Source organism: Perissodus microlepis, chromosome 23 (genome assembly GCF_051167445.1).
Source record: "Perissodus microlepis isolate ML-2025 ecotype Zambia chromosome 23, ASM5116744v1, whole genome shotgun sequence".
Lineage (NCBI taxonomy): Eukaryota > Metazoa > Chordata > Actinopteri > Cichliformes > Cichlidae > Perissodus > Perissodus microlepis.
In genome coordinates, this window is record NC_140482.1 from 24,151,846 (window position 1) to 24,174,319 (window position 22,474).

At 41.6% G+C, this 22,474-nt stretch overlaps 1 protein-coding gene across 3 annotated transcripts in view; it reads left to right on the plus strand.

Moving 5' to 3' along the window:
• Window positions 1–1,123: 1,123 nt before the first annotated feature.
• Window positions 1,124–22,474, plus strand: part of LOC146361504 (kalirin-like) — a 57,149-nt gene continuing 35,798 nt past the window's right edge. Inside the window, exons 1-20 of one of the 3 annotated variants that reach the window (XM_084920674.1) lie at window positions 1,124–1,618; window positions 11,259–11,333; window positions 11,445–11,559; window positions 13,013–13,205; window positions 14,052–14,275; window positions 14,570–14,894; window positions 15,554–15,676; window positions 15,766–15,957; window positions 16,069–16,200; window positions 16,285–16,419; window positions 16,513–16,605; window positions 16,876–16,998; window positions 17,076–17,192; window positions 17,282–17,356; window positions 17,445–17,567; window positions 17,691–17,743; window positions 19,655–19,802; window positions 19,887–20,083; window positions 20,177–20,274; window positions 22,303–22,466. In XM_084920674.1, coding sequence (XP_084776800.1) covers window positions 1,564–1,618; window positions 11,259–11,333; window positions 11,445–11,559; window positions 13,013–13,205; window positions 14,052–14,275; window positions 14,570–14,894; window positions 15,554–15,676; window positions 15,766–15,957; window positions 16,069–16,200; window positions 16,285–16,419; window positions 16,513–16,605; window positions 16,876–16,998; window positions 17,076–17,192; window positions 17,282–17,356; window positions 17,445–17,567; window positions 17,691–17,743; window positions 19,655–19,802; window positions 19,887–20,083; window positions 20,177–20,274; window positions 22,303–22,466 — 2,760 coding nt within the window. In that variant the 5' untranslated portion in view covers window positions 1,124–1,563. Of the gene's footprint in view, window positions 1,619–11,258; window positions 11,334–11,444; window positions 11,560–13,012; window positions 13,206–14,051; window positions 14,276–14,569; window positions 14,895–15,553; window positions 15,677–15,765; window positions 15,958–16,068; window positions 16,420–16,512; window positions 16,606–16,875; window positions 16,999–17,075; window positions 17,193–17,281; window positions 17,357–17,444; window positions 17,568–17,690; window positions 17,744–19,654; window positions 19,803–19,886; window positions 20,084–20,176; window positions 20,275–22,302; window positions 22,467–22,474 lie in introns of all 3 variants that reach the window. The other 2 variants (XM_084920673.1, XM_084920672.1) reach the window with 2 other exon arrangements.

The following is a 22,474-nucleotide window of genomic DNA, read 5'->3' on the forward strand; positions in this document are numbered from 1 at the left end:
GCGTTTTCTGAGTCATGTGAAATAAATCTTTAACTTTCTGATTTGTTGGAGAACATCTCACAAGTGTGTTATTATCATTATTATAATTGCTTATGTTAATTCATTTATGATTTAACGATCTATTATTTGCACATTAATAAAGGGATTTCATTGCTAACAGCATTCAGTATAACAAGGATATAATCTAAAGAATGAATACAGCAGAGCAGTGCAGTGTTTAGCATTGTTGGCCCACATCAAGAAAGTTTTGGGTTTGAGTCCAGGACCGACTGTGTTTTGTCTGTGTGGAGTGTTGTCCCGCTGTGGGTTCTCTCCAGGGTATAAACCAGTTCTCACACTATGACTGCTGGGAAAGGCTTCAGTCTCCCCTGGACCCTGAATTTATAAATAAGAATATGGATGGATAAAAATATATGTTAATATAATATAAAATAATATATAAGAAAGTATATGATGGAAAACGTCTATAATATGCGAATAATACATAATCTAGAAAAATCTAGAAAATATTAAATATGCCTACAATAATAAAATGATATTAGCATATAATATATGTTTTAAAATTAAATTCTAACATAATTAAAAAATGCGATAAAAGTTATACGATTAATTTAATGTAAACATAACGTAATTTAAAAAGTAATACACATAAAACAATATATATTTTTTAATTATGATATAAAAATTTTAACCTAAATCTAAAATAATCTGCAATAATAAAAAGTATCTAGAAAATATAAACAAGAAAAAACAATTAATCTAATACGACATATTATAAAGTGAAAATAAAAAAATTAATATAATTAAAAAATAAAAATGTGTGATAAAATAATTATATATTTAAAATAATGTTAAAAATGATATGAAATACTCTAAATATAATAGAGTTTAAAATAAATATGTTAAATAAGAGGATAATATAATAAATATATTATAATTAATATAATTTAATATAATATAATAAAGTGGAGGCTGAGTAAGCCGATGGCGTCAGCCTCCGTCACGTTAACGGGAGCCGCGCTCGTAGTACCGACGGCAGCCTTAACGTTATAGTAACGGGGGGTGAGCAGGGGGTGGGGAGCGGTGCAGCAGATGCTGCAGCCCTCGTGCATAGCGCCCCCCTCCATCTCTCCGGTGCGCCTGCGTGCTGAGACACACACCGACACAGAACGTCCGTCCGCCTGGACCGACAGGAGGAGAGAGAGAGAGAGACTGAGGGGGGGGATACCGGGGGCAGTAACGGTAACGGAGGCAGTAACGGTGACGTGATGTGATGCGATGCCGCGCGGGATCACGGTAACGTAAGAACAGCAGCAGCAAGAGGAGGAGGAAGAGGAGGAGGACAGTCGAGGCTGAGCCGGGGAGGATGCAGCAGTGATCGGTACCGGGAGGAGGGGAACACATCCGACCGAGCCTGCACCGACCCGATCTGATGTAAAGCAGCAGGGATGGACGGGTAGGCAGGGAGGAGGCGCGAGGAGCGGTGCGAGCGACGGTACATAACGGAGGAGAGAGCGCGAGGAGGAGGAGGGCGGCGGAGCAGCGCGAGGAGGAGGAGGGAGGATGAATCCGGTGGATGGAGGAGGAGAAGCGGGCCCGGACGGCCTGGCGACGGCAGGTAGGGTGTGTGTGTGTGTGTGTGTGTGTGTGTGTGTGAGAGAGAGAGCTGCTGTCGCCATGATGCCTCCACATCCGCCCATTGACTCAGTGTGTGTGTGCCCTATATGCTACATACCATGAATGTGTGTGTGTGTCAGCATCTCTCTGTCCTGTCGCTCAGATGTGTGTGTGTGTAGGGGGTCCCACCAAGGAGGATTATGGGAAGGCCTCCTTGCTTATTGAACATGTGTGTGATGTAATGTAGTGTGTGTGTATTTTATATTCTAACACTGAAACACTGTATCTAGAGGTGGAGGCAGCAGGAGCTGTGCAGGAGCCCCCGAAACCTCCAGCCTCCCCAACCGACCCCATGAACACACTGAGGTCTATATGTTGGAGGCAAGCTGCTCCTCCAGCTCGTTTTGATCTCTCTCTGTCTCTTTTTTTCTTTCTTTCTTTCTTTCTTTTTTTTTTTTTTTTTTACAAAGTTTGCTCAAACAATCGTCAAACAATCGTCTTTCCAGGCAAATGCAGATAGAGCACCAAAAACTGCAGTTCCCCAAACGTCCACTGGAGGCAGGCTCCAGCAGTGAGTCAGTCCTCATAGACTCCCATGTTAAAATATCTACCTGTACAACAGAAATACACATGGTTGCAGCTGCTGTAGAGGCTTAAAGTTTGCATTGTGAGGGGTGTGGCCTCTTTGACTGACAGGTGGATGGCGACCCAGGCAGCCCAGCTCAGCAAAGCAGCTAAATGGAGTCCCCGAACAGGACATCTGGACCATGTTTGTGCTTTTGGCTGCTGTGCAATCAGGCTGTAAATTTTTATATAAACCTGCAGACAGAAAACCTCGAAGGACATATTTGAGAGGCTCCAACCAGTGGTAACTACCACCAGCCCATCTGGGAATCTGGGAATAATCAACTATTTTAGTGTATATATCTGAACATACAGAAAAATAGAGGCTGTTATCACCCAGCAGTCATAACAGTTATTATGACTGTTGGGTCACCTTTCACCCCTCCAACTTCCATCTCCTTAAGCTTGATAAGTTGTTAAAAACAAAAAAACCCAAATTTGACATAATATCACAGAAATTGGAGAATGTTCAACATCCACATTTAAGAAGCTGCTGTCTGAAAATGTTTAATTAAAAATGACACAAAAAATGATCCATCACTTAGCAAATGTAATGGATTTTCTGTCTTTCCTGAAGCTTTCCTGAGATGAACGTGTGATTGTTTCTTATTTATTTTAATGATCAGGACTGCAGCTAATTATTTTCCCCGCTGATCAATCCGCTGATGATTTCCTCTTCGGCTGTGTGAGGTGGCTGAAAAAAAGCAAAAAGGGAAAAAGGAGAAGCAGCGAATCCTCGTACTACAGAGGATGAAAATGTGCTTGATCTAAATAAAGCCGCAGTGGAGGGACGAGTTAACATGAAAAGGAAATACTTGAAGTACAAGTACTGCAAATCTGCACTACAGCAGGGTGTCCATCTGAACCATGTATAGTAGGTGGATGGGTTTAATACAGCACATATTAGTCTTAATTTTTCTTAATATTATAAAAGTGATATTAAGGCAAATGAAGACTGGAAGACTTATTGTCATTTTGAAAGATTTACTGCTTTTCTCTGCCACTTACAGACTGGTTTGGTTTCTTGTTGCTTTATGGGCTAAATAATGAAATAAAACCAGAGTTAACAGATTCATTTATAGCGAAACCAGACATTAAGTTCTCTAGTGTCATCTTTTAGGGTTTTGGGGGGTATAATTGGTGAATTGGTTGTGCTTCCTAAAAATGGTCCACCAGTTAAAGCTGGTTAGGATAGTGTAATGTCTTGCTGTGATATGACCCTTTGATTGTCTGTGATTGACTGGTGCTTTTGATATCCCCCATCTGATAACTTCTGTCAGGATTGGTCTGAAGATCATCTGTGCTAAATTTAGTCCCAGCTGGAAAAAAAAATTGTGGCCTCAGGAAAAGTTTGAACTTTTTCTTTGAACTCACCTTGATCTAAGGAATTCAGCATACCTCATGACGAAAATGGATAGATGATTCAGAAGTTACTTGTCTAAACACACCTCCAGCTTTAATCGTAGAGATCGGCTAAAGACCCAATAAACACTGGTCATTAGAGAACTAGTTGGTGGTTGCTGGCAGTTGGTTGGTTGCAAAGCGGTATACGGTGGTGCATCAAAAACCTTTTTGTGATTGTTTTAGGTGCTCTAAGATTACTGCAGTTGCCCATTGTTTGTCATTGAACACCATCTTGTTTGCAAACACTTGCCAACTACTTGCCAAGAAGCACTGAAGCTGTGAAAAGTTTGACTGTGATTGAGAATGTTCACCTTTTTGAAACATGTTGGTTGCGACAGTAAGACTTTTACTTTGAAGAGATACGATTTGTACTGCACTTTGTACAGTTTTAAAAGCACTCAGAGAGTAAATGGTGAGTTTTTGCAGACAAGTCGGTGTTTTCCATGCAAATTGTAGGCCACCATCTCAATCTATTAGCGACCAAATCAATCACAATCAGTGTTTTTAGTGTAGCACCGTATACCTTTTGAGAGGTACCGTAAACCAACAACCACTTGCCCACCAGTGATGGAATAAACTCTGTGTTTATCGACTGGTCTCTATTTTTCTGAGTAGGTACTAGTGGATAAGGGCTACACGTGGCTGTCTGACTGAGGCTTATACGCCAAAATTTAGCACGCTTTACGTCTCCACAAACATTTCTGTGAGCTGGCGCCGTAGATTTTGTTTAATTCTTCAGAGGACTTAACCTTGGCGGAGGTAATTTCAGAATGTGTACTGAATAATGAAAGTAATCAGAAGCTTTTTTTGATGATCAGTTAATCAGCTTCTCATATTTGAACATACAACTATTTTCATGACCTTGGCAGAGGTAATTAGGAGCTGCATAATGACACTTAAAAAAAAAAATTAATAAAAGCTTCTCGGATATACTTGCAGCTTTCCTTTATTGAATCTCAGACTGTTGGTCTGAGAAAACAGGACATCACAGTGAACTTGAAAAAAATATTTTCTAAACGTTTACTTACCGAAAGATTGAAAAGATAGTTGAAAAACCAATCCGAAGATTATTTAATATAGTGAAATGCGACCTTAGTCTACAGTTCACAAACTGTGGTATGATATGACTATGAATAAGCATAATAAAGCCTAAGGCTAGTGGACCAAACAGCCTTATTAGCTTCACAAATTTCACTGCTGCCCTTCAGTAGTGGTTGGGATTCATTTTGGTGAATCAAACATAGCATAGTAAGAGCCAAATATTGTTCAGCTACAAGAGTGAAACTTGTTTCTTCACGAAATCTCTTCAAAAGATCAAAATTAGGCCAGCAAGGAATCTAGGAAGAAGTAGAATTCCTGAAATCAGTGCCTCAAAGGAATAAAACATATAATAATTTCTAATGGCAGCCAAACTAATGATAATAAACACAACCAATAAAACTAGAAACCAGAAGAAAATAAAACAGAACTGCAAAAAGTGGCTGTTGCGCAGAGGCATGCATTAACCAAGCAGACCATCCATGAGACAAACCAGACTGTGTTTTTAGAACCGCACAAATGTCAAAAGGCATTAAAGGCTTTGTTGTTCCAATTAAATATGCTGGGATGTACAGAATATAAGGAACACTGAGGAGGCTTTACAAGGATATGGCTCGACAACCTTGCTAATGTTTTGCTGATAGTAGCAAGAAAATCTATGTGAAGATGTAAAGAGCAGCACCAGTCAGATATGGTTCAGGACATGTGCTCAGCAGGCAAACTGACCTGAATTTTGAGGGTTACGGGAAACATTTCTGACAGAAAGCAGAATTAGAAATTTCTTCTGATTTCTTCCGTTGCATATTAAAAACCTAAAAATAAAGTGTTGGATAAATAAAAAAATAAAATAACCCAGCCATGGGTTAAAATGACTACAAACCTAACATATGGATATAGGAAAAGCTGGATTACCAGCAGGGAAAAGTGGGACACAGCCCCACGGGTCCCCAAAGGGACCTGTGGTGTCTGTTTGGCAAGCTCCCTGTGGTAATTTAAATATTTGCCACAGCTGTAGCTCAGTGGTTTAGAGCAGGTTGGCCATCGTTCACAGGGTTGGTTGCTCAGTCCCAGCAGCCTCTTCATGTTTTGGACAAAAGCGCTGCTAAATGGATGTGATGTACTTATCTTTTCTGCTAGACTGTTATCAGGCAATTGACCATGAAGGAAAACTGCATCTCATCAGCGTCATTATGAATTACAGCATCTCTGCTTTCAGTTACATACAAACAATCCAGATGATCTTTAATGATCTCAGGGCTCTTTATCAGTTGATCTTATGCTTTTACGGTGTGTTCAGTCACACATTATCACATTTTAACTGGCAAGCAACCAACGTGGGGCTGTGTCGTGTTCCAGGAAGGTTATAGCTGTAAGACAAAGTAGGAATAATAATAACTTGCAGAAGTCAAATAGCTTACAGTAACAAGAAATCAGCTAAATGGTGTTTGAGTAGAACAAGTGTAGGTTTAAATGTACAGTAATCAGCTGCTGTGAACATTATGGAAGAAGATATTTTAGCAAAACCACTGACAGCACTGTCAGTAACAGCAAGTTACACAATGCAACTAATGGAAAGTAGAAACACTGAGGCTAAAAGAATTTCATTATTTCACAGAGGAGCATGAAGCAGTATACAGACTTTTAATGTGAAGTATTGATGGCATTTCATTGGGAAGCAGCTGACAGACTTTTATTGTGAAGCAGCTGACAGACCTTTATTGTAAAGTCTTTGACAGACTTTTATTGTGAAGTATTTGGCAGATTTCTATTGTGAAGAAGCTGACAGACTTTTATTGTGAAGTATTTGGCAGATTTCTATTGTGAAGAAGCTGACAGACTTTTATTGTGAAGTATTTGACAGATTTTTATTGTGAAGCAGCAGAAAGACTTACTTTAAAGTACTTGATTAATTTTGATTGTGAAACAGCTGACAGATTTTTATTGTAAAGCATCTTACAGACTTATTGTGAAGAAGCTGACAGACTTTTATTGTGAAGTATTTGGCAGACTTTTATTGTGGAGCAGCTGATGGTTAAACCGTAAAGCAGTTTGTGTGATTTTTCTGTGAATGAAGCTGCATTCACGATGGAACGGCTGTGAGTAACAGTGTTTGTAGCTCTTACTCAGATCAGGCTATATGTCAGTGTAGTTCATTTTGGGCAACATAAAAACTGGATGTCTCGAGGCTGTTTCTACAAGCAGAGAAATGGCACCAAGGTCACTCAGAAAAAGAAAGTAATGTTGTATTTTTGGCCTCGGACTGTGATGTCTTCAAATCCACGAGGCTGACATTTTAGAGATTCAGAGGACACTATATTCATTAGTTTTTGTTGTGTAATCAGTGTGATGAGTCCTGACAGACTGACAGCAAGTTCCTCTGAAGGCTTTTCATGTGCTCTGCACAGCCGCTATTTTCAGCTTGTGACTGACTCAGAGAGTGAGTGTTTTATTGGTGTCAGACAGCTTTATCAGAGTGGAAATCCCTCCTTCAAATCTCGATGGTGTCACCTTGATTGACAACCGATCGAGGATCAATCAGATGTGGCAGAACGTGCCAGGTTCAGTTGTATTTACACTCGAACAGACCTCAAACACCCACCAGCGACTCATTAGCGTATGCAGGCTGTTAGCTTCTGCTCTCAGAGCTGCCATATATTAACAACAGGTCCACCCACTCCAACACGTTCATCATCTTTTTTTTCAAATTCGGCTAATTCACGACAAACAGCAGCAAGTGAAGAGCAGGAGTGTGGAGTTTAACTCGGTGATCAGCAGCGATAAAGAACTGCCTGCTCTCAGTGTTCTTATTGATGATTTATCACAGAAATTAAAACCATCAGTTGCAGCACATTGGGAAGCTCATCTCAGGCTAAAGAAATCAGAGCAGGAACTGGAGTTTAGGTTCTTTTAATGGGATGCAACTAAATTCAGATTGAATGATTTTGCATTTTAATTAAAACATTGGACACTGATTCCCAAATGTATTTGATCCACAGCTTGAAGCCCACCACTGCAACTAACCATGATTTTCAGCGTAGATTAATTTACTAATCAACTGATTGATTAACCATACAGAGATTCTCACAGAGCTCAAAATCACATCAACAAATATCTGCTTTCTGAGTTTAACGCTCAAAAGTAATTTGCTATCATGTCAGCTGAGGAACAGTGGCCAGTTCTCCTGTATGGGAAGCACAAACTATGAAATCTTTGAAAAACTACTTATCAGAATGTTAAACTAGATGCTGATTGATTTTCTGTCCATTAGCTGGTTCCAGTAATCATTAACCAAGCGTAATTGCTGCAGCTCTATTGAAGGCTGAAGTCTTTTGTACCCAACATCAGCTGAGACAGTCTCAAGCCCACCACTGCCCTCTGTAGGATACAGTGGATATAGTCAATTAATGTTTAAATGGACTTTTATATCTTATTTTATTATTCAATAGGTGGGGTTTCCTTAAAATATTAATACTATTGATTGATTCAGTGAAGATGGCTCACCACCGCTTGCTTTTACTGAGCTGCAACTATACCCCTGATCTCAATCTCAAGTTTCTTTCTTGAGCAAATGACCTTTAGCTACTTTGACCAAAGAACAGTGGAAAGTTGTCTTCATAGCGCATTATAGCCTTTGATGTCCGGTCCAATCCATTCTGAGTCTCAGATGAGAGCGAACACCTACTTGAAAGACTGATTGTTAGCCTGGACACCAGGCAGCTTTGTTTTAGCACGTTGCTTGTTTAGGTTCTTCGTTTTTGCCGGATCATGAAGTGCAGACCATTTTCTGGTAGAGATGTAAGTAAAGATGATGGTTTGTGTTGACTATTCTAGTTTGCTTTGGTAACCTTGCACGTTGAACAGTTACACTGCAGCGGTACAATGTGGCACCAAGGGCTCCTGACTGAAGGTGAGAAGCTAGCCCTTATTATACTCTGCCGAGAACACGGACAGCTGGAGATGCCACAGTTGAGTAGTCACTCCTGTTATATTTCTTTTGAAGTCCACTTGAAGTCTGCTGCCTGGGGCACAAGCATAGTCGGTGCATAGTAATTCAAAGTCTCTGCAGATGAGTTTGTACAGTCACAAAAACTGGCAGGCATGTGGGCGTCCACATGGACCCTCCCACTCAGCATCTAATGAAAAAATTTACAGTTACTCAGACCCAAGCAGAACCTAGCATTCTTTCAAATATGGAAAAAACAATCAAGTTCTTTTGACTTTCTATTATAAGACTCGACTTATGGAACAGAAGAAGTCTGGGTATTTTGCGACATGGGAAAAGGATTAAAACAGTGTAGCTCAGCAGTCATCTGAAAGCAGCAAGGCTGAGTTTAATCACCAAGAGAAACAGTTATTCTAAACCCAATTGTCATTAAACATGCATCTTCCCATTTCCAAAAGACAGTTAGTAAAGTCTTCAGTAATTCACTGCAAGTCTACAAATTACTCCTGCAGGGTCTAAGCACTGGGAAATTTTATATTTTCCAAGATGTTTTTCTTCATGGTTATTCACATATAAAAAGAGCCTTAAAGGGATTGTTTAATGATAAAGCAAGACTTTAAGTACTTGAACTGAAGGAAACTGTAACTCGTTTTTAGATTCATCAAAATATTTCATTTCTCATCCAAGTGTTTTGTTTTTGTTTTTGTTTTTTTCAGCTCTAACAGCTGGTGAGGAATCCCAGGTATATAGCCTTTAGTGGAGTTGTGACCCTGGAGGTGGTCCTAATAACCGTTCACCCACCCTGTCTTTAGCTTAGTTGTTTAATAAATATATGAGCAAAGTTGTGAAGCAAAGTATATAGGTCATTAGGGACTTTTCTAATCCCACTAGAGCTTAAATACCTAGGACTCGCCGTGAGCCTTTCGAACTGAAGAAGCCCTCTGAATGAGAATCAAGAATCAAAAAATATGTCTAGTTGCTGTCAACTCAAGAGCATAAGACTTCCATGACCTGGATGACCAAAAACCTACACAGGCCATGTAGGGCTTATGGATGCAAACATGGAAATCAGCAGATATACTACAGGTACCCCGCACAGTTAGGTGAAGATTAGGGAGTTCTAACCATAAAGGAAGAGAAAGGAGGCACAGTGCTGTTGATGTTTGTCCTTCCTTTGGTAAAAATAGGTGTTGGTGAAAGCTAAAATGAAGAGGCCTGCTTACAGATTCATTGACCAAATCAGGGTATTTTTCCACATGGGGACCGGATGCAAAACAGTGCAGCTCATTAGTCATCTGAAGGTAGAACACAGTTTGACTTCTGTTATTGTTGTTGGTTGATTTTTTTGCAGAAAATATTGAAAATGAACTCCATAATTTGGATGGTTTATTTTTGTAACAGCCTATGGTTTAAATCACATTTAGTCTTCAGTCATTCCCATAGTCTTTTGGGGCTTTTCTACTTTCTGTTTGAAGTAAATATTCTTATCACAGTGAATTTATGTGTAGGTTATTTGGGTTATTATCACACATGGGTGTGGCCTGACTAAAACCCTTGATGGATTATCAGGGGTCTGAAGCTGATTAGTTAATAAGTCAGTCTGGGTCAGTCTGACAGACACGGATGGAGAAGGAGAAATAGGGTGCTGCAAGCAGGGAGCTTAAGTTGGAGAAGTGTTTCTCTTCTCCTTCCTGTTTTTAGGTTTTCTCTCTGAGGGTTATTGCTGCTCGTTGAGCTGCTAATGTGAGACGTTTAATGCCTTCATTGTGTGTGTGTGTGTGTGTGTGTGTTGGATTAGCTTTCTCCCCGCTGTGGAGGATGATCTGACGCACATGGGAGGCCGTCTGCAACACACACTTATGTTTGTACTCCTAGCTTTGTGGGGACCGCCAATGACAAAATGTGTTTTCAGGCTCCTAAACCATGACAAACCTAAACCTAATCAAATGTTAAAAGCACATCTCAACCCCTGAAAACAGACCTTTGTGGGTTTTTTCAGAGATAATGTCCTCACAGGGTCTTAAATTCAGCACAGTCCTCACAAATATAGGCATACAAGTACACAAAGACATGCTCCCTGAGCTGCAGGAGCTTTTTAATTGAAATGTCTGTCAGCTCCTCGCGCTGAAGCCTGATTTTGGTAGATGAGAGGAAGTAGTTTGATGTTTCCTTGTCCTTTATTTCTTAACTTTTTAAACTTGACATGAACTGAAAAATTGATGAGTGATAATAGCATCAGCCTGTAGGTGTTTTTCACCACACTGGTCCCACTCAAATATCTTGAGCTGGAATGATAAGTCAGTGTGGAGTTTTTGACCACTGTTAGTAATATTTTTACATGACGGCATCCCAGTGTGGTCGGTAGTGTGGGTGACAAAGTATTCATGCCAGTTTCACAATGCCCCACTGATAGAAAGTTGGTGGTGAAGTGAAGAAAGCTGCTGAAAATAATGTGATTAGAAATATTTCAACAATAGACATGTTGGCCAATCAGAAAAAAAGTAGGCCGTTGATAAAGGGGGCTTGAAGAGTGTTTGTGTTTCACCTTTGATTTGGGGTTCCTATGGTGGTAGATCTCTAGCTGGACTAGACAAAAGCCAGCAGCTCAAGATTTCCTCTATCTGTCTTTCAGGTTCTGGTAAAGCCGAGTGTGTCCGGGCAGTCGATGTCCTGACGGTGCTCAGAGAGAAAGTGGCCTTCGTATCGGGTAAAAACAAACAAGCAAAGAAAATAGAAAAACACTAATACTGCTGCAGGTTTTATCCCAGCTTGGTCTTCATGTAACTCAGTTTGAGTAACTGCTCTATGTGTTTTCCAGGTGGACGGGACAAACGAGGTGGACCAATCCTGACCTTCCCTGCGAGGACCAATCACGATCGAATAAAACAGGAAGACCTCAGTCGGCTGGTCACTTACCTGTCCACGATACCCAGGTAGAGCTGTTTTGCAGAGCTTACCTAAATATTAGTTAGCCTGGGGTACGTAGTATATATACTTTGTCAAAATGTTATGAATAGACACAGTTTTGTGAATTGGGATTGTTAATTTTACCATTATAGATCATAAAAACACTGATTTCTGTAATGACTCACTGCCTTCACTGTTTTGGAGGCCAAAAGTCTCTTAGGGGCTTAAGCAAGTGTTGGCTGCTTTCAGTCTTATAGAAAAACCCTTTTATGTCAACATAGTCAACTAAAGGTCATCTACAGGTTACAATTACTGTGGAGTAACACAAGGTTCCATTTTAGGTGCTATTTTATTTTGTATTTATAAGCTTCTATTCAGCTAAATTTCATTGCTATGTAGACGACACACAGGTGAACTTTCCAAAAGCCTAGCTGTAGTTTAAAACTGTTGGATGATACAAAGTTTTCTTTAGCTGAATAATTGAAAATCAGATAGTTCAGTCTTATTGTTTAATCCTACAAACTGTAGTACTCAAATGAAAGTTTCTTTGAAACCCTGTTTACAAATACCAGAAATTTACGAGCTCAGTTTGACCCGACCCACGGTTGTCGAATTAAGACCTGTCTTCAGAATTAAACTAAGGCTTTTAAATTCACACCTGGAAAAACACATCCAAGCCTTTATAGAGTTACAGGCTTGACCATGGCAGTTCTGTCCTCTCTAGTTCGAAATGCAGCAGCTTGGCATGTATTAGCAGATGGTATCACGTCACCCGGATCCTGGCTTCTCTCTTTTGTCTTCCCACATGTTATAGATTTGATTTCAAGATTTTCTTCATCACTTTTAAAGCATGCCCCCGAGCCTTATAGCAGAAACGCTGAGACTAAATGAGCCAGCTTGTGGCCTGATAGCCTCGGGTGGGTCCTTTTAAAATTGTGCTTTTGCAGGACCCCTCCACCTAGAATGACCTCACAGAAACAGTCAACGACTTTAATTTGCTTAAAACTTTTATAGAGTTGGTTTTTGTCATTGAAAATTATATTGTCTTTTATGTCCTTTGTCTGGTTGTCATCTTTCAGATGTGCTGTTTATTACATATGTTCCCTCAGTCGTCACTGGCGTTTGTTTATTCTCCTTTTCTTTTTGTTTGAGTATTTTGTTTTTTGATTGTTTGTTGAAGCATTGTGTAAAACCTTTTGTATTTTGTATTTTTTTTAAATTTTAATGCACTATCAGGAAAAAATCCAGTAAAATGCCAAAAAATAACAGTGTAAATTCCTGTTCAGGAAATTCCAGTTATCAAGTCATGTCCTCAAATAGTATTTAGCATCTTTGACTTAAGCTATCTTTAAAGAAATGTCTTAACCAGCCAAGACTTGGAGGAGCTACTACTACTAACTAACGTGGGTCAAATCTTTGTAGAAAAAATAGTACCTGGATCGTATTACCAGCTTTTGCATCTGTGTGTCTTTCTGTCAGTGAGGATGTGCGTGCTCGTGGCTTCACCGTGGTGGTGGACATGCGCGGCAGTAAGTGGGACAGTGTGAAGCCAGTACTGCGAACGCTGCAGGAGTCATTTTCCTCCAACATCCACACAGCGCTGCTCATCAAACCTGACACCTTCTGGCAGAAACACAAGACCAACCTGGGCAGTGCCAAGCTCAGCTTCGAGGTACGTTACTGCACAGTGAAGATCAGCTGTCATTACCTTAAGTGCCAGTTCTCCTGCTGATGCCACCTGAAGCGCTTCTACAGGCAGTACTGTTAAACTGAGTGCACTGACTTTTAAATGAAGTATTACTACTGCTAAGAAGAGTACTGCTCCACTGACTACTGTGCCCAAGTGAAAAACCACTAATGTTAGATGTTCTTCTAAAATTACCCCTTTATCACATACTAACACTACACCTAAATGAAGTGCTCATGTTACAGAAGTTACTGCTACTACTTACAACCTGTGTGTACTATAAGATAAGATAAGATAACCTTTATTAGTCCCACACGTGGGAAATTTGTTTTGTCACAGCAGGAAGTGGACAGTGCAAAAGTTATATAGCAAAAATTTGAATATAATAAGAATAAAATACTGTATACAACTGTACAGAATAGAATAAAATAAAATACTATATACAGTAGAATAAATAGAATAAAATATACAATAGCATAAAAATAGAATACAAATGCTTTATACAACTGAGTAAAAATACAACTTTGTCAGAAAAAGAGTATTGCACTTAGTGTTATTGCACACGTGTGGGTGTGTGTGTTTGATCAGTTGGAGTCTTTGTTGTGGAGTCTGACAGCAGTGGGGAGGAAAGACCTGCGAAATCTCTCCGTCCCACATCGTGGGTGCCGCAGCCACTGAAGGAGCTGCTCAGTGCTGTCAGAGTCTCCTGCATGGGGTGGGAGATGTTGTCCATCAGGGATGACAGCTTAGCCACCGTTCTCCTGTCTATAGTACAACTACTCAGTTCTTGACATTCCCCTGCAGTATGCAGTAACCTGTTTCTGTCTCCAGACAAGCCTGGTGTCCGTGGAGGGTCTGTCCCGGCTTGTCGACCCCTCCCAGTTGACCTCTGACCTCGGCGGCTCATTGGAGTATGACCATGTAGAGTGGACTGAGCTACGCCTGGGCCTGGAGGAGTTCTCAGGGGCCGCCACACAGCTGCTGGCCCAGCTGGAACAGCTAGAGGCCGGACTGAACCGCATACCAGAGCCGCAGGATGTTGATGAGGCCCGCAAGTGAGTGTTTTTTTTCTCTCGTGTTTAATTTATGCTGGTTGAGAAAATTGTACAGACCTGATGAAAAAAATAGATTATAATAGTACCATATAATCTTAACCACTTACCTACAAAATTACACACAATTCCAGTCAGATTTCATGAAACTTCTGAGTTGGCGCACAGGCAAAGAAAGCACCCGTTAGATTTTGGTGTGGATCTGGAACGCTTCCTTTAAAACTGCAAACCTTCTTGGCAAATTAGCTCTTTCAAAGGTCATTAAAGCCAAGTCTCCCTCCATGTTTCTCTCTCTAGACTTCTTGAGGAACATGGTCGTCTCCGTAATACTATTGCCACAGCACCAGTTGATGCACTTGACCGAGAAGGCCGGTGTTTACTCCAACGTATGCGCCTTGGCCCTTCACACGGTGACACCTCTAATGAAGGTGGTGGGGGTGGCGGCAGCCACGGCAGCTGGCTCTCAGGTGGGGCAGACTTCCAGAGCGTGGCTCCAAAGGTTTCGTCCCTGCTGGACCGACTGCAGGCGGCTCGCACCCACCTCCTGCAGAGCTGGAGTGACAAGAAGCTGCACCTGGACCAGGCGCTGCAGCTACACCTCTTTGAGCAGGACGCCACCAAGGTGAGGTTTATGTTGTGATAAGCAAGTATGAAACCTAACGGGTTGGAAGCAGAATGGAAAAAAAAGTATTTGTTTGCTCTGTTAATGTACGTGCTGTCACATTTCTCGAAAGACTGACTTAAGTTCTGGGGGGTTCTCCCATGTGTCGACAAACATCATGTTTGTTTTCATGAGAACAAAGCTGCAAATCACAGTTGACATGTTGCAAATTAGGTGACATGTATTTCAGGAAGGAGAAGATGTCAGCCCTTAGAGTAAAGTACAGAAATGAATAAAGATTTTAGAACGATCCTTCTCGCAGAGTTAATGTCTGTTGAGCCTCTGGATGGTAACACTGGAAATGGTTTTTTGAGCTAATTTTGCATTGCCTAACCTCGCTTTTTCACACATTGTTTGGCATCCTTTACATTAAGTTTGTAATGAGTTTCATGGTGCTTAAATTAAATGCAATAACTTTTGCACCAAGTTTGCCATCTTTTATGATGCTCTGCATTTCTTTGTATTATGTTTTGTGTCCATCAAATTTAAGTTTTCAGTCTCTCACATTCAGTTTGATGTCCCTTACATTAACGCTTCTTAATCTTTTGTTTTATTCACATCAACCTTAGCATCCTGGACAGATAGCTGGATGCTAACCTTTCTGTCTCCCTCTGTCTTAGATGTCCGAGTGGATCGGTCACAGTAAAGAGCTGTTCATGCAGAGCCTGGTGGAGGTCGGTCAGAACCACCAGCACGCTGTCGACCTCCAGACACAACACCAGCACTTCACCGCCAACTGCATGGTCAGTCAGCGAGTGCACATGTATCTGTGTGTGTGTTTTTGTACAGAGTGATTTTAATGAGCTGAACTGACATGTTTGTGTTTGTGCAGAATGGCAGCGTGAACGTGGACAGCGTTGTCACTGTGGCGGCGAGGCTCGCAGAGGCTGGTCATTATGGTGCAGAACGGATCGCCATGGTTTCGTCAAAATTACAGGAAGACTGGAAGTCCCTGACCACAGCACTGGAGGAGCGCAGCAACACGCTCGCCATGGCAACCGGCTTCCACCAGGGGGCAGAACAGGTGACCCGTATTGATTTATATTACCATACTTGTCTCCTCTTATATGACACTGCAACAGTCAGGTGATGTTCTCATGTCAAAAAACCTACTTGTCTGTCTCTCCCTGTTTAGTTCCTGCATCGGGTGGAGGGCTGGGTTCAAGTGTGCTCTGAAGGGTCACTGCCATCGGCGGCAGCAGAGCTGGAAGCTGCTGTAAAAAAACACCAGGAGCTAAATGAAGAGATCTCTGCAAACTACACACAGGTACATGCCTGTCTGTGCTCTCAAATCCTGTGTGTGCTAGACAGCTGTCTGTCTCTTTGTTTATCAACACCTGTCCTTCTTCAGGTCAGCGAGAGCGGTAAAGCATTACTGGATGTCCTCCAGCGCTGCCCAGCATCAGATTCTGACGAATCAGTGCCCAAACCTGACTTCACTGCCGCCACACACAGCATCATGGGAGTTCTCCACCAAGTGATGCAGGTATGTCCCTCCGTGACCTGTCTCACATCCTCCACATCCAGTGTGCAGGCAGCAAGATACGTGGAGTGATACAGACTGTCCTCTGTTTTGCAGGGTCACCATGAAGTGGAGAGGGCATGGCAACACCGCAAGCTCCGCCTCCATCAGCGCCTGCAGCTGTGTGTGTTTCAGCAGGATGTTAAACAGGTATGACCAAAAATGTAGATGTTGATCCAGTTTGAAATATGGATGTATATTCAGAGCCAGATTCTGAAGAATCCACTTCAATGTCCAAACTAAAATTCTTATAGCCACACATTATATTAAATGTTTGGGTTTGTTTGTTTTATAAATTATCTAAAATCTTAGATATTTTTGTGCATTTGTATAATCAAAGTTGTGTACCATTCAAAAATTCTGAGCTCAGGAGAAAAAAGATCTGAGATTCAGGTTAACCTCCACATGTCTGTCTCCCAGGTGTTGGACTGGGTGGAGCAGCACGGTGAGGTTTTCCTGAACAAACACACTGGCGTGGGGAAATCTCTGCACCGAGCACGAGCACTGCAGAAACGCCACGACGACTTCCAGCAGGTCGCACAGGTACCGTAGGCTCAAGACCCACATATAGTTGATCTTTAAGTGCAGCTGCAGCGTGCTAATTTCTTCCTCTTTCTTAGAACACATATACCAATGCGGAGAAGCTTCTGGAGGCAGCAGACCAGCTGGCTCAGTCTGGAGAGTGTGAAGAGGAGGAGATTTACCAGGCGGCCCGAGACCTGGAGCTCCGCATGCAGGTGTGTCTGTTGAAGGGAGGGGAGAAGGCGGGGCTGTGTTGTAGTTTATATGCTGTGAATGTGTGGTTTACACTGTTTACATATCACAGGCCTTTATCCAGCGTGTTGAACAGAGGAAGCTGCTGCTGGATCTCGCTGTGTCTTTCTACACGCATACAAAGGAGGTAATACACATTGATACACACTTTGTAACCACTCGTCAGAGGTAATATTATTAACAGTAGCTGGTCTTCCTCTCTTCTTCTCCTCCAGCTCTCAGCGTGGATGGATGGACTCCAGAAACAGCTCTCCTCAGATGTCCTCGTCTGCCCAGACACTGTGGAGGCTCTTCAGACTCTCATAAGCCAGCAGCAGCAGCAACAGGCCAACACACAGGTAACAGCCCAGCTGTGACCTCTGACCTTAAGTCTAACCCCGTCATAACAACCTAACACCCGCACCTGACCCCTGATCACCTCTAACCCTCACACTAACCCGAGCTCTAACCCTGACCTACAGGAAGCTGCGATGAGTGTCATCCGGGAGGGAGAAGACCTCATCCTGCAACTGAGGTACACACACACATACACAGTGGGTGTGTTTGTTTTAAGCCACAGTGTTGCACTGCTTACTAGTGAATATCATTATTGAAAATCTAGATGTGTTCTGCAAACAGCTCTGTGAACCTGTCTGGTCTGGTCTGTGTGGCTTTGTTTGTTTTACTTGATTATTTAGAAAGTCCATATGCACCAACTTTGTGAACCAAATGTTGTGTTTTTCGGGTCATGTAGAATGTGTGTGGGTTTTATCTGGATTATGTGGAATGTGTGTGTGTTTGTTTTTCGGGTTTTGTGAAATGTATGGGTTCGTTTGTTTTCTCTTCTATGTGGATTACGCAGGTGCTTTTATTTTCTGGATTATACAGAATGTTAATGTGCACCTTAGGAATTTGTATCAAACAAAGTGATTACCGTATCTGTACAAGAAGTGATGCATGAAAATGAAGACTGTATTAGTATATCAAAGGCCGCAAGTGAGAAGAACTATTTTCTGATGAGGTAAAACACAATATTGTACTTAAAATCACAAGAACAGCCTTCACCCGAAGTGGATTATTTGCTGGGAGGTGTTAACAAATGCCGACATGGTGCTGAGTGAGCCTAAGAGGCAACTGGAAACCAAACATTCTTCAAAGAGAAACTTTACCCACTTCTAAAGTTCGCTGTATCAAAACCTGAGGCAGTAAGACTGCTTGTTTGTTGCTTTATCTGAAACTGTGTGATAAGGATGTGTGTGCACGCTTGTAGAGTTCACTACAAAATATGTATCATGCCCAAGACTGTTTTGATTAAATAGTAAAATCAGAAGAATTGATCATATGGATCAGTTGTTTATGGGTATAAGTACATCTTAGCTTTGAAATTTCGCTTGCCCCTTGGTGTGCATTGAAAACAAAAAGTCTGAAAACCACGGAGGTAGATTATGTTAAGTTTGTGTAGAATTTATTGCAAGACAAATTCTGTGTTTGGGAGAAATTAAGAAATTCATGAATTGAAAATGAACTGGTCTCTGTGGTAAAAACACAGTTGACCATAAAGATAAAGCTGTTGATTTACTGTTTGATCTGCATTCCTACGCTCACCTGTGACCACCAGCTGTGGGCAGTGATCAAAATAATGAGATGAGAATGAGTGTGTCTGGGCTCTCCCTTTGAAATAGGGTGAGGTAATTAGAGAGGAGCTCAGAAGAGACTCACTACTCCTTTTTATTAAAAGAACCAGTTGAAATGGTTCTGGTATTTCACCAGGACACCTCCTGGATGCCTTTAAGGTGCATGTCCAATTAGGAGCAGACCCTGGGGTAGACCTAGGTGCTGGAGGAGGTAGCTGGGTAGATGGAGGTTTTTGAGTCTCTGCTTAAATTGATGTCCTAACTAGCCAGTCCTGCATGAGTGGGTAAAAAACATATGGATGAAAATGTTTATTACTACACACAGAACTAATAAACAATAATAAAGTGTTAAATTTTTATTTCCTGGGGGAAAAGAGTCCAAATGTTCCATGAGTACAGTATATAATGATCTATATATGACCCTTACACTCTTGTGTTTGTTTACTAATTTGTGGATTTAATTGTTGTGTTGGCATTTGTTTTCACTAGACAGGGCAGTTAAGAGGCCTGTGTGATGCTGATTTCTATTATAATTATAGTTGTGTTTGTTTTCAGGTTTACATAGACTTTGTGTTTGTTCTTTATGGCGTTTTGCAGCCTGTGTATTTGTTTCAGTGTTCATGCAAACTCAGAGGCCTGCACTGGGTGTTGGTGGGTGCCTTTGTGTAAGATTTGACTAATGTGTGTAGGTGCATTTGTTTTTCGATTTGTATATCCTGCAAGAATGTATTTATTTTCAGGTCAGGGCATTTTTATTTGTAGCTTTTTGAATGTTTACATATTCCTATAACGAGTGGGTGGGTTTGTTTCAGGCCCCAGGGCAGCTCGGTGGCACATGTGGAGTCAGTGCTGCAACAGCTGGAGGAGTCTCACGTTCAGTTGGAGGAACTTTTCCATCAGAGGAAGATCCGCCTTGATGTTTACTTACAGCTGCGCATATTGCAGCAGTGCACGCTGGAGGTTCATTTACATTCTACTTTTCCATACAAATTTTCCCTCCTTGCGTGAGGTTGGAAAGGTGAACTTCATGATTGTGTTTTCCAGGTTACTGGGGAAATGGACGCCTGGAAACAAGACCTTCAGAAACAGTCCCAGGACTTCTCCACCGAGAAAATAGCATCAACAAGGCTAGCAGAGGCAAACCAGGACAAGCTGGCCCAGGATAAGTTAGCACTGGGTCAGTCACGTCTAGTGGAGGCGACCCCCGAGGCACTAACATTAGCACAGCAGCGCATTCACAGGTAAGCGGGCCAAGATGATGTCATCGCCCTCACTCGACACAATGATAACTCTTGACGCAGGCTTTGATTCATAGATTGGTGATTGAATTGCAGGCACATGGAACGAAGGCTGGCTATGAACAACATGATTTATGAGGTCATCCAGCAAGGCCATGACCTTCAACAGTACATCACAGAGGTTGTGGCATCAGGTAAGAAATTCACTCTCATGTAGTTTACTTTTGCTGGCTGAGGCAGTCAATTAAACTGAAACATATCGACAGAAACATACATCATGTTCTTCAGTGACGTAATGTCGGCTTAGAAAAGGGGACCCAAGATTGAGTCCTGTGGTAAGGCACAAGAAATGAAAGGTGATATGAATTTTGAATTTTAGAGGTTATTAATGGGCTGCAGTAAATACTTTAGTTTGGGGGCTCTTCAGTCGTTAGTGGGGTTTTATTGTTAGCAGCTGAGAGGTTTTCTCTATAGTTTCCAGAGATATGGTTTGGGGTCACAAAGGTATTTAATATAATACGGGTAATGTGGTTTACAATACCTAAGAGATTCTAAGATCTGTGTATGGACACCATGAATAATGCCACGGTAGACCAAAGCCCTCATGAGCTCCCCATAGTTATAAGTAAGTGGTACTGATTTCTGATAGTGTATCACTGATGTGCTCCAGGTGTCTTAAAGTGTTTTCTAGTGATCCTTGAGTGTGTTTAGAAGTTACTTAGGGGATTGTGGAAATCCCTTAATTGGATTTTGCTTATTTATTTAATTATTCTTTAAGGGATTTCTAAAGAAGATTGCTAGTGGCTGGGGATATTCCCTCAAAGAAAGGACCTTGAGACATTTCTGTTAATCATGCCCTCAGTGTTTTAGTTAGTGTCGCCCTGTGGGGCTCAGTAGTTTCTGAAGTAATTGTGGGTTGTGATTTTTAACATTTCCATGAGGGGGCTCCAGATATCTTGGGTGTCTGGTGATCATTTGAAGGTACTCAAGAGGTTCCAGAGATCCCTGACAGTTATGTACCCGAATAGGTTTCCAAGTACAAGTATTAATTTTTGAAATGTGCCAGTTCAGAGGTTGCTTTATGATTTATTATGATAATTCTAATATTTGACCTGGATTATAATTTCTTTAACCAGCAAGGTGGATATTATATTTGTTTACACCAGCTTTATATATTAACTTCACCAGCTCAGTACTGACCTCTCTAGGGTCAGGGTTGGGGTTGGTTTTAGCCAAATAGATGTTACATTTCAATTGTTTTATAACATTTCAGACATTTCAAATGTTTTATAGTTTGGGTGGACGTTCACCAAACCCAAACAATAAACCTAACTCTATATGGGTCGCTGTTGACTGCGAGAATATTAAGTGGTTAAAAAAAACTTTAGCATGTTCTGTAATGTCTGCTATAAAGTACTGCTGCTGCTGAGTATGAAATGCAGTGTGACTGAATTAAATTTAGGTATTTCATTTTTCATTTAGTCAAGAACCGAAGAAGTTGTTTCCAGTCACACTTTGAGAATCCTGTCTTTAAAAGGTTCTGTTGGACTGGTTGGTTTGCAGAGACAACTGAAGGGGTAGTGATGATACTGAAACAGGCTATGTGGTCCTTGAAGTGCTTCCAGGTTTTCTGGTTTCAATCCAGGGCTTGTAGCTGTACTTGAGGGGGTTTTGGCTTTCCTTGAGGGGCTAATGAGGGCTTTGATGGCGTCAAACAGCAAAGCTGGCAAAAGGCCGAACGGGCACGAAGCAGAATAGTGCAGGACAGTTGCAATACAATGGCATGTTGATTATGTTTAACCTCCACAGAATAGAAGAGAATTGAATGCAGCAGAATAAAATAGAAATCAGTCAGCACATTTCATGCTCCTGCGTAGCCTCCGTCTGACCACTTCAGTAACACAGTGATGATATTAGGAGGGAGAAAGGGGGGGCACCGAGGATAATGGGGGAGGGGGGAAAGGGGGATGGGGTTGCCATGGAAACTGTTCTCTGAAGCACACAGCTGGTCCCCATAGAAACCAGCGTATTGAATTTGCCATGGAGACACACAGACAAAACCTTGCATCGGTTCATGCATCCATACACATATGAACAGAGATATACACAAACAGCTGTCTTAATGTACTTGTGGGGATGTTAGCAGCCAAAACGCCCTCTAGGTCTAAAATGTGTATCTGTATGTGTGTGTGTGTGTGTGTGTGTGTGTGTGTGTGTGTCAGGTATCGAGCTGTCCGAGGCAGAAGGAGGAATCTCCTCTCAGGTGGAGGAGCTGCAGCACCTCCTGCAGGACAAACAGAAGGAGCTGCAACAGATTGCAGATCTCATACACACACATCTGGAACAGAATCTGCAGCTGAGACACCTGCAGAGCCAGGTTAAACAGGTAACACA